This window comes from Rhamphochromis longiceps, linkage group LG22 (assembly GCF_057381845.1).
Source record: "Rhamphochromis longiceps isolate RC_006_pf linkage group LG22, R_longiceps_female_GT1.1, whole genome shotgun sequence".
NCBI classification, from domain to species: domain Eukaryota; kingdom Metazoa; phylum Chordata; class Actinopteri; order Cichliformes; family Cichlidae; genus Rhamphochromis; species Rhamphochromis longiceps.
This window is the reverse complement of record NC_140577.1, coordinates 5,953,026-5,969,733: the sequence shown is the minus strand read 5'-3', so window position 1 is coordinate 5,969,733 and position 16,708 is coordinate 5,953,026. Positions and strand designations below refer to the sequence as shown.

General features: G+C 41.0%; 1 protein-coding gene across 2 annotated transcripts in view; it reads right to left on the bottom strand.

The window, feature by feature from the left end:
* Nucleotides 1-10,553, bottom strand: part of LOC146643243 (uncharacterized) — a 31,185-nt gene extending 20,632 nt beyond the window's left edge. Inside the window, exons 1-3 of one of the 2 annotated variants that reach the window (XM_085396360.1) lie at nucleotides 4,062-4,175; nucleotides 3,850-3,984; nucleotides 317-376 (exon numbers count right to left, since the gene is read on the bottom strand). In XM_085396360.1, the coding sequence (XP_085252486.1) occupies nucleotides 317-362 (46 nt within the window). In that variant the 5' untranslated portion in view covers nucleotides 363-376; nucleotides 3,850-3,984; nucleotides 4,062-4,175. Of the gene's footprint in view, nucleotides 1-316; nucleotides 377-3,849; nucleotides 3,985-4,061; nucleotides 4,176-10,455 lie in introns of those variants that run through there. The other variant, XM_085396359.1, reaches the window with a different exon arrangement.
* Nucleotides 10,554-16,708: the final 6,155 nt, after the last annotated feature.

The following is a 16,708-nucleotide window of genomic DNA, read 5'->3' as shown; positions in this document are numbered from 1 at the left end:
TTCCTTTGTTCCAAGTGAAAAACCACACAGCTTCCGCAGAAAGCATTAAAGCATTTGAAATGTAAATGCCGCCAATAATGACAGCTAACAATAGACTGGATACAAAAACAAAGAGCCAGATTCTTCATTACAGGCGAAATGAAAGGAAATAAGTGGAAATTAACTAGATCACAATGTGTTTTAGCTTCTTTGGTGAGGCTTTCACAGCATCCATGCTAATCACCCAGTTAAAACAAATGTGGTTTTGCAGGAAGTCTGTTTCAACAGTTCATCTATCTAAACTCTCTCCCTGGTGACTGATTATGTTCTTGCTTACCCGTGCAGAACAGGACGCTGAGCACTGCGGCGCCGATTACTTTCATCTTGAACAGTTGATCTGTACACAAAAGAGAAGAGAAACCCACAGACAATACAAAACAAATTAAAAAAGGCTTTTTATAGCAGGATCGTGGCTCCAGGTTTTTAAAAAAAGCAACATTTCCCATATGGTAATTTTATTTGACAAGATATATTTGTTAGCTTCTGTGTTTAATTTAGAAACACCTCGCTAAGGTAGAAACATGCCAACTTCAATTTTTGTCCTCAAGTTGAGGAGAAGCACCCAACCCCGCCCACCCCTAAATTCTCTACACCGCTGTGCAGCATTGAGGAGCTTTTCGCAAATTAGCTCGTTAAATATCTAAGAGTAGACTTCCGCCAACACTCTTTGGCAAGAAAACCTATAGTGCTGTTGCAAAGTCAAATATATTATTAAGTCAAGTTTTATAGATAAAGTGTCTTCAAGACAAAAACGTGATGTTGTGCTGCGCGAGCTGAACAGCGGCTCCTCGTGTCTCCCGTGGTGCTGGGAGATAATCGGCTTTCCACTCACGAAACAGGATCACAAACTGCAACGGAGGACGAGGGGAGGAATCAAGAGGAGAAAAAAGATGAAGAGTAAATGAAGACAAAGTAGGAGATATTTAAATGCAAGAGTGCACAGCCACTACTTTGGGATGATGAGCTGGACAGGAGCCAGCTGGCACGAGGGGACTGACCTTTAGCTGCAACTGCACCGGCTTACACTAAGCAGTAGTAGCATAGTTATTAAGGTGGGATAATTAGATGAAAGATTAAGACAGACACGATGAAACAGCTAGAAACAAAAAGGAGTAGAAAGATTAACAACATAAACTGGTTCATGCAAAAATCTAATGAACATTTAGGGATGTAGAGACGATCAAGACAACTTACTGAAGCTTAAACTGAGAATCAGAATGAAGAAGAACTCTGACAGTCGGCTCGCTTCAGCATTTTGCATGAACAACATGAAACCACGGTTTCCATCGTGTCTTGTATCTGTGGTTCAGGGTGGTGGTGGGGATTATAGTTTCTTATCAGCCTTATCAGCCTCCCTGAGTATTGTTTCTGACTATGTCCATCTCTTACAAGCACAGTGTACCCATCTACCAGCCAGAGAATGCACCATGTCACAAAACTGACATGACAACCAGCTCACTCTACTTAAATGGCCTCCACAGTCGCCAGATCTCAATCTTTCCCTTTGGGGTGTATTGAAATGGGAGGATCACATCATGGATGTGCGGACAACAAATCAGGAGCAACTGTGTGATGCTTTCATGCCAACACAGATCAAAATCTCTGAGGAATCTTTCCAGCACCTTGTTGAATGTTTGCTACAAATAATACAGGCAGTTGTGAACGTAAAAATGAGTCTAACCTGATACAGTAAGGTGTGACTAATGATGTGGCCACTGAGGTGTATACTCTGATCTCCACATGGACTACTACAAGTATTACTGACCAGTTGAGCAGGCCCCCATTATTGTAAATCAATGCTAAAAAACAGTAGTCAAGTACTCAGAGTAGCTGTCGTTAAAGTAGGTCTGAATGCTCATTTCCAGCACCTTATACTCATTTTTTAAATTCGAGTGGAGTCCAAAAACAAGCAACATCCCTTACATTATTCACAGGTCAAAATAATCCTTTATCATCTTATGCTGGTGTAGCGCCCCATTATATTCACTGTCTAAAACCAGCTGCTTCAGCTTCTTTAATTTTAAGACCAAACTTCATTTAAGCCACCGTTCTTCTAACTAAATGCCCCTCACAGACAAGAGGTAGGTGCTGCACTATGAGCTCCAGCTACACATGCAGTATTCAGGAGAACGTCAAAGAAGCATTACAGGAGTCACTACTTCATTTTCTTCGTGTCTACAGCCGTCTGTGTCCATCTTATACGCACAACCCTGTTATAAAAGCTAGTAATAATCCTGTCGGGGAACACGACGACATGTGGGTGTAAAAGACTGACATACTATCGAAGTATTAAATTAACTGCAGATTCACATCAAAGACTTGCATTCATCTACAACACAAATCCACTGTCCTAACACTACACCTGCAATCAGGCTGACACTTGGATGACAATAATCAATCCACCTGCTTCCATCCTTGGCATTGTTTCGACAGCGCTGCTCTAATGGGGCGGCTGACACAACCGACTTCAAAACGCCTGCTCAGCAAAACAAAACACACAAACAGGCGCGGGCTAAATATGTCCGCTTTTAATTTGAAACTTACTGAACCTTCCACATAACTCTGAACAACAAAGACGAAATGAACAGGAATGCCAAATACCTGCTGATAATTCAGTTTTTATTCAAATAAAGTGGTTCTTCCTGCTGATTACAGATTTCAGCCTGCAAAAGGTTATTAAATTTAAAGCAGGTTTCAGAGCTCTGCAGCATATTTGGAAGTATAATTTATTTTCCTGCCTGGATCCAGTTCAGGATGGTGGAAAAGAAGGAATCACGGCATCTTCAGACTGAGAGAACAATAAAATGCCACTGCGTTTCTGCCAGCTCCTTCAGATGAGGGATTAGAGTGCTATTTAAAGAAAGAAAAAAAGAGGTGACAGCCCATGCACTTTCCTTCAGCACATCAACACGTGAGGACATTTCAAAATGACACCCTACACTCAGAAAAATAAAGGTGCCAACTGGAACCAAAAGTGGTTCTTTAGACTGATGCCATAGAAGAACCTTTTTTGGTGCCACAAAGAACCTTTCAAACAATGGTTCTTTGAAGAACCATTTCTTTCAGTGGTTCATTGAAGAACCTTTAAAGGTGCCCCAAAGAACCATCAAGAAATGGTTCTTTGGGGCACCTTTAATGGTTTTTCAAAGAACCTTTTTAAAAATGGTTCTTTAAAGAACCATTTTTAAAAAGGTCCTTCAAATGGTTCTTTAAAAGAACCATTTTAAAGAACCTTTTTTGAGTGGTTCTTAAAAAAACCATTTTAAATCTTTCAAAATAAAATGCATCATAAATTGAATTTGAGTAGGGTAAAATAAATACGAGCACAGCATAGACATATATTAATGGTTTATTGTCATTTTGTAGTTACCAAAAGACAAAAAGGCATTTTAACCCTCAGCACAACATCACTACTAATACATGTCACATATTAGTGTTTTAAACAGTAATAATTAAATATATTGGCTATACTATAAATAAATATATATATAAATACTATATCTACAGATAACACAACAAATAATACATGTATTGTTTAATTAATAAAACATCAGAAAGTGATAAAACACATTAGAAATAGCAATAGCTTCATAACAGACCATCAACACATTTTCATCAGCAGATATTTGCATGTTCAGTAAAAACATTTCAACAACAAGTTTATGATTAAAATGATCAATGAACTTCAGCCTTACGCTATGTAATGTACTTTTCATGTTGTACTCATGGTCCTTTGTTAGTCCAGTTTAGGACAATGTCTCTGACGTATGTTTCATATCAAATATATGTCATATCAAAACAAGCCCACACCTGCAGTTGTTTCAGTTTTTCACTGGTGTTTCCTGTCAGCTGGTCAACCTCACTCAGGCGGACATCCATATCAGCCAACCAAATGACAAGTTCCTCCCTTTGTGCTTCAAATCCCTCCCACTCTGAGACAAGGAGCTGAAAGAGAGAGAAAAGAGTCAATTATAAAGAAGAGAGAAAAGTGAAACCCTCCTCAGAAGGTCTGACTCGCATACCTGCAGTTGACCTGTGATGGACTCCAGTTTGGCGTTCACGTCATCCCTCGTCGATGCCAACAGCCGAGTCTGCAGGGTGCCCTGGAAGAGCTGAGTTAATGTTAGACTCCTCCTGGTCAGGCTCTCCAGCTGGATGACCCGAGGTCTCCCCTCTCGCCGCTGCCTCTGAACACACAAACACAAATTGCATCTGAAGCAGGAGGTGCAGATTTTTTTTGCTATTCTTTTCTAAATCCAGGCTAGATCACGTGAAGGTATTTGGAAAATTGTTTTGGCCAGTGGACGACTGTTGTCTTGCAGAAAGTCAAATCAATCAAACAAATGCTATACACAATCAATTCACAAGAACACATTGTAAAAAATAAGTCCAGTTCTTGCCTGATTTCAAGTGAAATCTGCATCAAAACAGGGTAAAATGAGTGTTTGCAGCAAATGTGAGCACAAAGCCTCACTTTGTACAAGCCTGCTATTACATTCTCCTCTATGCAGACGACTTTCCTGTTTTCAAGGCACAACTTGGATCTGCTGTACGAATCTTATGGATACACACCAAATGAAATAATAGTGTGCATGACTCCAGATTCTGATCCCTCATCCTAATATGGTCCCAACATAGCAACAGCAATAATGCAAATGTTGAGGCTTCAAAATACAAAGTCCATAAACCAATGGCTGACATGGGTTTTTATCACAAGGGTGATAAATATACAGATTTCAGTCTGTCTTAGAGATTTGATGTTCATTTACCTGCAGATGCACTATACGTACCTGCTCCATGGTTTTTCACAACATTTTGCATATCACTATTTAATACAGGAAGTACGTGAACTAAAACATGTCATCGTTCTTTGTGAGAGGACCATATTAATGAAACAAACCTCAATGACATCATAGGGATCCCTAAAGATGCTCCTGCTGCTTCTCTTCCTCCTCATCCAAAGCTTCCTTCTCCTTGTCCTCAACTTCCATCCAATTGTAATTCAATCTAATTGTGTTTCTGCCCCTCCTCTTCCTCATTTTGTTGGAGCTGTGAACACAGTTAATGTGAATCTGGATTAATTTGTGCAAACAAGAAAAATCTACAGCTTTTTGGTCAGAGGTGCTCTTGTGATTTAAGCCGGGTAGAGTAGATTTATGTGTTGATGCTACCTGCTTCAGCTCTGGCTGCTGAGTGATATTTACACCCTGGCTGGATTACAAACTTTAACCATGTGCTGAACTTTGGCCCAGCGTTGATACCTCTTGTTAGTATAACGACCTCTTCTTAGCTTGTATGTATGATGTATGATGGTGGATAAATAAAATATACAAAAAAATTTAACTATATTACAAAAGAACATCTATCTTGGAAACATCAAATGACCGGAGCATAACTTGTCAACTAGTCCGAAACTAAGTTATGCAGGAACAGTCAAAGACACACCTTCTCATGTTTGAAACCATTGTTTGAAAGGTTCTTTGTGGCACCAAAACAGGTTCTTCTATGGCATCAGTCTAAAGAACCACTTTCTATTCATTTCTATATAATTCGATTAGACAATGAAGAGTTATCTAATCTAATTATTCATTCAAAACTCTTATGCATAGCTGTATTTTATACAGCTCATACAGAATTCAAAGTACAGGTTCATGTGAGTATTTAATGTACGGCTCAGATCTACAGGATTTCAGAGTTTCTAGAGCAGACACAGAGCTCACAACAGGCTTCAGGCGCCATTTTAGTGACTTTAACAATATATTAAATTTTAATTTCGGTCTAGCTGACATTAGGTTATGTACGCAGCACGCAATTGAACCACATATTTTAGAAGCCAAAGGTTCAAATTAGCTGGGAGCACCTTCACTTAATTATAACAGTGGTTTTGTTAGGAAAACAGTTTCTGTATACCGGATACTAAATTGCGCTGACCTCAACGGCTAACGTATCTAGCTAATCGCTACTGTTAGCACAACATTAACAGCAAGCTACAATGACGAGTAACAAAAACAAAACAGTAATAAGGTTTTAATGGAAATGTTTTACCTTTTCTAACAGTCCCAGAATCCACAGCTTCAAAGTCCAGCAGGTACTGAAGACTGTTATCCGTTTCGCTGTCACCGTCCGTGAGTTTTTTCCCCCGAAAGGTCAAGGCCCGCCGCTCGCACACTCTGTCTGCGCATGCGCATCCCAACGACTGACCCCCTCCGTTCGCTCCCGGGAGGTTATAGTATGACGTGTTCTGACGTCACTCTCTCTCCCTGTCATTTATTTGGCTCGAAACACATATTAACAAATTGCTCAGTGATGAACAACTACTCAGATAATTTACCTAAGCTGTGCTTTGTCAAAACGAAGTGTGTGTTCATTACACTGACATTCTGTTCTGCAATTGTTATTTACTTGTATCTTATAATTTGACTTTACATACTGCTGGGTGGTTTGTAAAGTTTACAACAACTAGTATTATCATTATGCTGTATTTTCAAAAATATATAATAATCTCAAAAGTAATGCCTTGGAGTAGAAAATAGTAATGCTTTATTAAAATTTAAAACTAAAGTACAGTACTTGAATGTGTGTATTGTGTCTACTGTTTGTTAACTCACCATATTCATAATGTGTTTGTGGGGTTAGGGGTGTGTGTGTGTGTGGGGGGGGGGGGGGGGGGGGTTAGGGTCTTTAGGCTTTGGCCCCCACCCTGCCACCAGTATATTTTTAAGCAAATATTTCTAACTTTTATTTGAATATTCAGTTTCCTACCATCTTCTCTTAAAGGGTAATTGCCAGGTAACCCGCCCTCTCCCTTCGCACACACATGCACACAAAGAAAACACACAGTATAATTCACAGCCTCATTATAGTGAATAGATATTTATGCCATTTACACCATCAAACTTAGATTGCTAAGGATGAAGAACCTTTTGTTCTTTAAAGAACCATTTGTAATAGCTGAAGAACCATCCACAAAATAAAAAGGTTCTTTGACGTATGATGGTTCTTTAAAGAACCATGAAGCCATCTGAAGAACCATTTAAGAACCATAATTTTTCTGAGTGTAGCATTACTGTGGGCAGGAAAACTGTTCCAGAGGCTCTTAGTCCTTTGCAGAAAACACAGTAATCATAGCATATTTTCTAATCGCCGCCCTTTTGAAGCAGGTTTAAATCATCTCACTTTAATCTTCTACAGTGGCATTAGTTCATTGCATATGTGAGTGCTCATGCTGGGCTGCAGCAAAGACATAAATCACAGGTTTGATTCATTGATTGAGAGGAAGCATGCATCTGACGGGAAAATGACAGGCTGCTGCTGATTACATAAATGTACACATCCACTTTAAAAACATGGAATATCTATTCAGTGAAGTGCAGTGGGAGTAGTGGCTGTGCATGAAACAAAACTCACACCTGACACCACCGGTTTGGATTTCTTCAAGTGCAGGTATGATGATGCATTTTCCAGAGTTTCTGGTTTTCTAAACATCTCACTCGCTGCGTCAGAGGAAAGTCATAATAAGCTAAGAGGCCTGTTATACAGATGTAATCGTTGTCCTTTGGCTGAGTCTCTCGTGTCCATTTATAGAGGCTGAGTCTAAATGGGGTCATAGCTCTCATGTCTCCTATTATAACTAAAAGGATCAATCAAACTATACAAGGCATAGCATTTAGTGAAGTGCGTATGACACGTCCAGCAGCCGCCCCGCGGTGAGAGGCTCGGAGGGTACATCTTCCCGGCTGATCTCATCAGTCTGACATCAATCGTGACTGACGGATTTAAGAGCCTTTTCCACCTCATCGCTGCTCTCCCACACAAGACGGAGGGCAGCAGCATCATGCCTCCATCCTCCTCCTGTTTCAGTATCAGCTCTCTCATCTCCCACCTTCAATCTGATTCTGGTTTCCTGTTTGTCTTTCTGTACTTCTAATCTTCTCTTCAAACACTTTCCCTTCTTTGTCTTCTCTCTCATTAATTATCCTTCTGATTCCTTTCAAGGTTAGTCTGACTCATAAGCTGTGATGATAGCGCACTAATGTCAAATATCCTCCACCTGTACTGAGACAGCAGTGACAGTTTCTCAATAACATCAGAAGAAGTGAAGGTTTGGGGTACCTCGACTCTCAAAAACTGTGTTGTCACACCAGTGGAAGCACAGGTGGAAATAAGAGGTGGACATAGTGTTGTCCTCCACACTGCATCATATATAACTATATAATAAAAAGTAATATAATCATATGCACTGAAACCTTTAAATATGAATTTGAGACAATAAATCACCTTCATATGCCTCACAGTGTTCCAGAAACCAGTCTGTGATGCTGACGGTCCACATGCTCAAACCCCAGTGCCCGCCGACACAAGTGGTGGGTCCACAGGGGGCTAAACCACGTTATCTTTTTTGGACTGTGCCCAAACAGGCCCCATCTACACTGACCTGGTCACTTCTTACAGGCTTGGTTCTGAGAGAGAGAGCCCCAATTTCCCACTTCCAGGTGAGGTTAACCGACTCAGAGAACGCTGTTCTGTTAGGGTTTTCCATCGCTCTTTGTCTGATTCCTCCCCTGAGACCAATTTGCTATAACCCCCTTTCACTGCGGTGAGGTGCTGATTTCTCGGGGGGGTTGATCTATGATCTACTATTCTCCAACTCCTTTACTTTGCAAGAAATTAACTTAAGATGCTATAAAAGATAAAAGTAGCTTCCACAGAAGTGCAGAAAAGCCTTAAACCTGAATTACTTTTAATGGCCAGCAGGGGGCGACTCATCTAAACTTCCAAAGAAGGCTTTGTAAAAACAGCTCTCTGTTAGCTTGCTCCACAATCTCAGTAGACATTTTCCTGATGACTTCATAGGCTCTCTCAGTGGTTTCAGGTCATACTTTTTTTAAGCTTTGGTCATTATTAGAGGTAAAAGTTGATGTGCACTCCTGACATCCACTTTCAAAACACCAAGATGGGAACAGAGAAAATGCTTAACTGACACTTCCCTTACTAATGAGTGATGGTGGCTGCATGCATGTTTTATACTGACAATGCTGGTAATGCATGTTTATGGAGGTCAGCTGTGATGGTTATAACTCGATGACTTTTCAATTTTCAAGTGCTATTTTTTCCTAGAAGCATTTTCCTATTTCCTACCTGCCACACCTAGGTGGTACCTGGTCCCTTCTGCACCACCTGAAAATGCTGAACATCACTGATGTTCAGAATGCTAATCCAAAGCTTCTCCCTTGTGTCCATTTTCCAGTCAGAGTGATCAGCAGTGGAGCTTCAAATCTAAAGATGCTGCACCTTCAAGATTGGCTCCACTCTGTGGACTTGCATGTACTCTCTTCTGCACCTCCACCCCCATCCCCCCTTTAACCCCTCCTTATACAGCTCACAAAGCCAGAAGCAGCAGCTGGTGCAGCCAAGGGTGTGTCACGACCAACACCAGCATGAATGGGCCGGTCCCAATTTGTCGATGTCCAGATAAAATGGAGGGGAGTAAAGGGACAGAGTGAACATGAATGGAGACTCTCTTTGTTTCATTAATTCACAGATGTCAGAGGAGTAACAGTAAACCATCAATTTATGGTTTAAGTAAAGAGTAATCAAATATTGGCACGTCACTTAGAGGAGATTTGTAGCAAAACGAACCCTAATAAGAAGCATTTTTCATAAATATGACGCACAGACCGGTGGCTTGGTTCATGTACTTACCACAAAATAAAAGCAAGGCTTCTCACAGTTCACCACAGCACTTATTCATCCATCCATTTTCTTAATAAAATGTAAATGACTTTTCAGTGACCAATACTTCAGCCCTTCAGCGGGAGGCTGTGGTGTGTGCTATAGTGCATTGCATAACGGTTTCTGCCTGGAAAATACCCTGTTTTCAGACGGGTATTTCCCGAACACAGCACACGATAATGCACCACAGCCAGGGGCAGCACGGGATCATACGCTATACAGCATATCGAGCGTTAAACCACTTGGCGATCTGATTATCAGCATGAGTGCAAAGACTCTGCTTTTTCAGTGGCGTCAGCAGAAACACGAATGAATTTACAGAATTAAGCCAAAATTAGGAGAATGGAGGAGGCCACTGTGCGCAGTGGCACCATGCAAACAAACGCAGCGCTTTGATTTCTGCCTGAATGCTGTGGAATTTGCAATTTTCCCGGGAAATTCAGAAAGTTTGCCCCTAATGTAGCGTTAATTGCTTTATTATTGTGTGAAGGAAATCCCTGTAACTGCTGCCGCCGGTGGTTACACGCCCTACATCACCGGTGCGAGCGCTCAACACAAGCAAATAGTCAAAACAGCGAAGAAAAACTGCAGAATTTAACCCACTACCTCCCTGACTGAGCGAAATCACGAGGAAAAAAGACCAGTCTTTGTAATATGCAATTATAAATGGATGAGGGTAATTACCTTTGTCAAGCCTCAGATCCGAAAATCACTGGACAGGGAGGGGCTCTCGTCCACCCCATCACCCCCCAACTCGACAACTAGAGACTTCAATGAGGCCGATTCGGGAGTGGGCTGAGGACTTTCGGTTGATGTCGGGTTTGTGGACCATTTCATTTCGGCCTTGCTCGGAAAGCTTCGGTAGAAAGCGTCGATTCTGGCTCGGAGCCACAAGAAACCGCTCTGCAGTTTAACCTCAGGCCACCATCACACATGCACGATTTCTCCAGCCTGTTGTTCAAAATTACCATCGAAAACTATTTTATGTTTATGTTTATATTTTTTTGCATTGTCGTTTTTCGTACATTTACATAATTATTATTTTATAGTATTTATTTCTAACAGCATGTGCTCGTCTCTTATTTTTTCAGTTACATTAAAGCGCTTTGTTCCTTTGCAATCAACAAGATTTACATAAAAACACAGACATATTTAACCCATGAAGTGGTAGATAACTACAAATCAAAAATGAAGAAAGCCAATTACAGGAAGTGACAGGCACACCTTTTAAAATCAATAAGTGGCATGTGAATGGTCACAAGCGCAATGTGATTAACACGCTGCAAAAAAAAAGAAAACCCCTTAAGCTGTATAAAACATGCAGAAGCTTTTGGAGTGTCATTAAAACGCATTTTGCTGAGTCGGTAAAAAGATTTGCATTATGTTCTAATGAAGACATTAGGCAGCTTCGTACTGTTAACTGTCACAGTGCACACATAGAGCTCCAGTGCTGCAATAATAAAAGTTCCTCTGTTGTGTATTAATGCAAATATTCAGCATTTGCATTAATATGCTGCATATCTACAGTAAATTCAACATATCCTAAAGATCTACAGATAACATGATGCTAATGTGCATTGCAAATGCAGAAAATTATTAACCAATGGATGTAGGGCAGACAAAAATAGAAAGCAGATTGGCATATTAGTTATTAATATAAGAGAGCTGGTGCAAATCAGATCAAGTTTCTCAGTTTAAGCTGGCATCCTGTAATAAAGTCTGATCATGTATTCGCAGAGAGTAATGTCAGTATGAGGTGCAAAGACCCAATTTCCAGTTTTTATTGAGCTGTAACGTAAGGGGCTGGCAAGTTACCATAGCAACTTCTAACTGTGTATAGTTATCTCTTTTTAGTCTAAAATCACAAAAGTATTGAAAATAACTCCCTGCAGATGTGTAGCCAAATAACAACAAGTTGTTAGACTGTGCTTCTGTGTTTCATCAGATTAATTTATTGCATACATGTGTGATCAACAGCTAGAAAAGCATACATGAGGTGGGAGTAACTTAATATGCATCCTTTCTTCCCATTCTAAGCCATCACCCAGCTGGGTGAGCTCTGCTTTAAAACAGCATTTTAAAAAACAGCTGTTCTCTTTTTGTTTGCTGCTAAATAGTAGAATAAACTCATCGATGTAATTTGGAGGTATACTAGACCTCTGTATACCAGGCCACAGGTGCTCATCAGTCATGGTTGTTTGTAGGTGTTTTTAAATTCATTTTAGTGTGGAACAACTGTTTACAAGCAGCAGTGCTTAATGTTACTGCACCAGCATCTTAACACAAGCAGAAAAGTAGTAAAAGCAGTACTGGAACAGCTCTTGTCATTGTGCCAGAGAATGATTGACAGCACTCTTCTCCAATAAGTTTGGGCTGTTTTTAGAATCTCTGTTTTTTTATTGCATTTTACTAGATTGAACACATTTGTTATCAGTTTCTAAAAATAATTGTTTTACAATATTATATTTTAATTTTATAAAAAAAAAATATTAACTGAGCCACTTTGACTCATCACATTTCATTTATGTGAGAAAAAGACTTTACTTTATTGAAACATTTTCATAGTCTAATGCACTGTACTAAGATAAGATAAGATAAGATAAGATAAGATAAGATAAGATAAGATAAGATAAGATAAGATAACTCTTTATTGTCATTGCACAGTCATACATAGTACAGTAGTACAATGAAATTGGAAAAACTGTCCTACGTCGGCACTACATATAACACAACACGACACGATATGACACATCACAACGTAACAAACAACACAACACAGTATATTAACTTAGTATAAAAAAGAAGAATAAGTGTATGTGTATTGCACACTGTTATTATTGCACATTAATTATTATTGCACCTTGTTATAAATATAAATATTATTGTTATCGTTTTAAACATTGTTACCTCCCCCTAAAAAGTCCAGGGAGGTATCCAGTCAGGTCAGCTATTTACATTGATCAGGGCCATTGCCCTGTTGTAAAAGCTGTCCTTGAGTCTATTTGTTCGGGACCTCAGCAGCCTGAACCTCCTGCCAGACGGCAGCAGCTTAAACACCCGGTGTCCTGGGTGTGTGCAGTCCCGTAGGATGCTGCGTGCCCTCTTGAGACAGCGAGTGCTGTACAGGTCCTTCAGGGAGGGAAGAGGATGTCCAATGATTTTTTGGGCCATGTTGATGACCCTCTGGAGTGCCTTTCTGTGTGCTGTGGTGCAGCTGGAGAACCACACACCGATGCAATATGTCAGCACACTTTCAATGGAGCAGCGGTAGAAGACGGTCAGCAGCTCCTTCTTCAGGTCCATTTTTCTGAGGATTCTCAGAAAGTGGAGACGCTGTTGGGCCTTCTTTAAGACCGCAGAGGTGTTAGAGCTCCATTGGAGGTCTGTGTCTATGTGCACACCCAGAAACTTGAAACTGGAGACCCTTTCCACGCACTCCCCGTTGATGCTGACAGGCTGCAGCTCGGACTTCCTCCTTCTGAAGTCAACTACCAGTTCTTTTGTTTTGGTGGTATTGAGGTCCAGGTTGTTGTCTGCACACCAATCTGACAGCCTCTGAACTTCAGCTCTGTATGCAGTCTCATCTCCCCCTGAGATGAGCCCCACCACAGTGGTATCATCTGCAAACTTGATGACTGTGTTGTCTGGGTGGGAACTAACACAGTCATGTGTGTACAGAGTGTACAGTAGGGGACTCAGTACACAGCCTTGTGGAGAGCCGGTGTTGAGGCTGAGGGCTGAGGAAAGATGAGGCCCCACTCTAACTCTCTGTACACGGTCTGAGAGGAAGTCTCTGATCCAGCGGCAGGTGGTGGAAGGAAGTCCAATTTCCAGCAGTTTATCTATTAGTCTGTCCGGGAGTATCGTATTGAAAGCAGAGCTAAAGTCAACAAAGAGCAGCCTGGCGTAACAGCCCTGCACTTCCAGGTGAGAGATGGTGGTGTGGAGCGTTGTAGCAATGGCATCTTCAGTTGATCTGTTAGCTCTGTATGCAAACTGGAGCGGGTCGAGTGTGGGTGGCAGGCAGGACATGATGTGACGTCGGACCAGTTTCTCAAAGCACTTCATTATAACAGGTGTTAGAGCAACTGGTCGGTAGTCGTTGAGGCTGCTAATGTTAGTACGCTTTGGCAGTGGGACAATTGTGGCTGACTTTAGGCACGGCGGGATGCAGGACTGGGACAGTGAAGTGTTGAAGATCTTAGTGAAGACCCCAGCCAGCTGGTCTGCACACTCTTTTAGGACCTTTGCGGTTACCCCATCTGGTCCGGTGGCCTTCCTGGGGTTCACTGCCCTCAGTGTGCGCCTCACCTCATATTCCTGCACTATGAGGCTTGGGCTGCTGCTGTCCGATGTTTTTGCTGCTGCTGCCTCTGGTCCCTTCACCTCAAAGCGTGCGAAGAAGTGGTTCAGCTCCTCTGCAAGCTCCGCGTTACCCTCAGTCAACGTGGTATTGCCAGGTTTGTAGTTGGTTAAGTGCTGAACTCCCTGCCATACCTGTCGTGAGTTGTTGGTGGTGAAGTGGTCTTCGATCCTTCTCTTGTACGCTGCCTTGGCCTCTCTGATGCCTCTTTTCAACTGAGATCTGGCTGCACTGTACTGCATACCATCACCGGATCTAAAAGCGGCGTCACGTTGCTTCAGCAGGACCTGGACCTCTTTAGTCATCCAGGGTTTCTGGTTGGAATACTATTCTACTTTATTTATTTATTTATTTGTCTTAGAATGGATGCAAAAATCTGGACTGACCCAGTGGGTCATTTCTGTTTTACACTGTTAGCAATAAATCAACAAGAGATCTATGTTGGATGTAAATTAGTGCGGTCTTTCATCTTCCCGGCTTACTGAGGAGGTGCTGACCAAGATCCCGATTTCCTGACTTGTACTTCTCTGTTGATGCTGTCCAAGGTCCTGATTTATGCCAGCCCCCAGCGTCACTGCCTTCGACTGAATCACAGCCTCGACCTGCCGGAGGTGCAGGCCCTGTAGAAGTGCTATTTATCTGCCTATTTGTGGAGTCTGGACATTATTATACTTGAATTAGTTGTCCAGACTTGACGTGCATACGTGCTGAAGATGTTTAGATGCTCATTCATCACTAGGGGAGCCTCTGATGGGCCTCAGATTTGCTCTGCAGCAGCACAGCGACCCCAAACACACAGAGGAGTTATAATGAAAATCTTCAAAGAGCAACGAGCACTGCAGCAGATGGTAACCTCCTCCCCCCACAGAGTGAAAGGGATCACTCCTGCTAATTTTTATTGAGTCAGTTGTGTTTGTGCTTATTGATCTATGTATTTACTGATGTGTCATGTTTTAAGTATATGCACCTGCAGTGTATACAGTATAGGTACCCCGATTTAAGATGTACATTAGCAGAAAACAGGATCAACTTTAACCCTGTTTGACTATGTTTTGGTTATTTGTATTTAATCCCTTGTTTCTTACCTGTGTAGCTGTTATGGCCTCCTCTGTCCCTTTTTTCTTCCCTGTTCTCTGGAGCTCTCTGGCAGACACACTCTCACCAGGAGTGGGTGAGAGTGGGCCAGCCAGACTTTCTGATTGGTGTAAGGTGAAAGGAAAAACAGGAGTTTAAGTATAGATGGGAGATCTTTAAACCTGGCCCTGCTCCTCCTGTTCAAGCCACAGTATCTTCTGGTTTGCTAATTTGTTACTTCTGCCCTGCACTTCATTATATTCTCCAATTTCCCCTTTCACCTTAAACCAATCAGAAAGTCTGGCTGGCTCACTCTCACCCACTCCTGTTGGATTGTTCTCTGATTTCCAGTTTCCCACATGTTACACCATGAGGAAATGAGGAAAGACTGAGAGACTATGTGGTTTCTGCTATGTCCCTCACGTTGGGAAACACGTCCCAAATCTTCTGGAAACCACCTTCTGCCCAAAATTTAAAGTCTACTCTTGTCTAAGTAGCAAATACTCTCAGACCTGCTTGTTTAAAACTGATCAGCTCTCACCCCCACTATCCTATCCACTCACAGTTCCTGCTTATTTCATATTAACTAATAAATATAGCTAAAAATTTCTGAAAGCATCCCCACTTTGATACCTAAAACCTTGCTGTATAATAAAATAGCCATCTGTTAAACACAATGAGTTACTATAGCAAACGTATGATATTTATGTTTTAGCTTGTTGGGAAGACGACTTTAAGTTATTGTGGAAATCAGATTAAAATCTTTCATAATTTCCTTACATGTTATAAACTCAATACTAACTTAATCTTAAAGAAATACCGAGATAAATAAAAAATGAGATTAAAAACACTTTTCAGCTCAAGAAATCTAACTTTGCTTTGATGGGAAAATATGTTTTGGATGTTTGCTTCTGCCTGCAGCTCTCACTCGGTTTATTGCTGTTATAATATTGTACCGACTTCCTGAAAGCTGACGCTGAAAGCTGTTTACAAGCAGACTAAAAGCTGATCATTAATAATGACTGACACGGCAGGCGATTTTTTTCCTATAAATGTGTTTTTATTTCTCCCAAATGTTTCACAGTCAACAGGATACCAAATGAAACAGTTTCAAACGAGCTTCAAAATAAAAAAAAGTACAAACAACATGAAGCACAGAGGAAACACAAAGAAAACATGGCTGAAGTTCACGTGAATACTGTAGTGGCTCAGTGTGAAAAGATTTAGGAGAATGAAAAATTAAATTAATATGTTAAAGGACGAAATATAAAACTGCAAAGCAGCTGGGGGGTTTGTCTTTCAAAATAAAAGCACCTGGCCATTTTATTTTTAAAACATGTTTCAGGAAATGTTAAGGTTAGACTTCAGATCTTCAGATGTTGGCCTGAATAGTGAGGTTATAATAATAGTGAGGGAAGTTTTCAACTTTTATCCACAACGTTAACAATTCAAAGACGCTGATCTTTCCTGTCACTCTGACTTTTTAAACACTCAGATTTA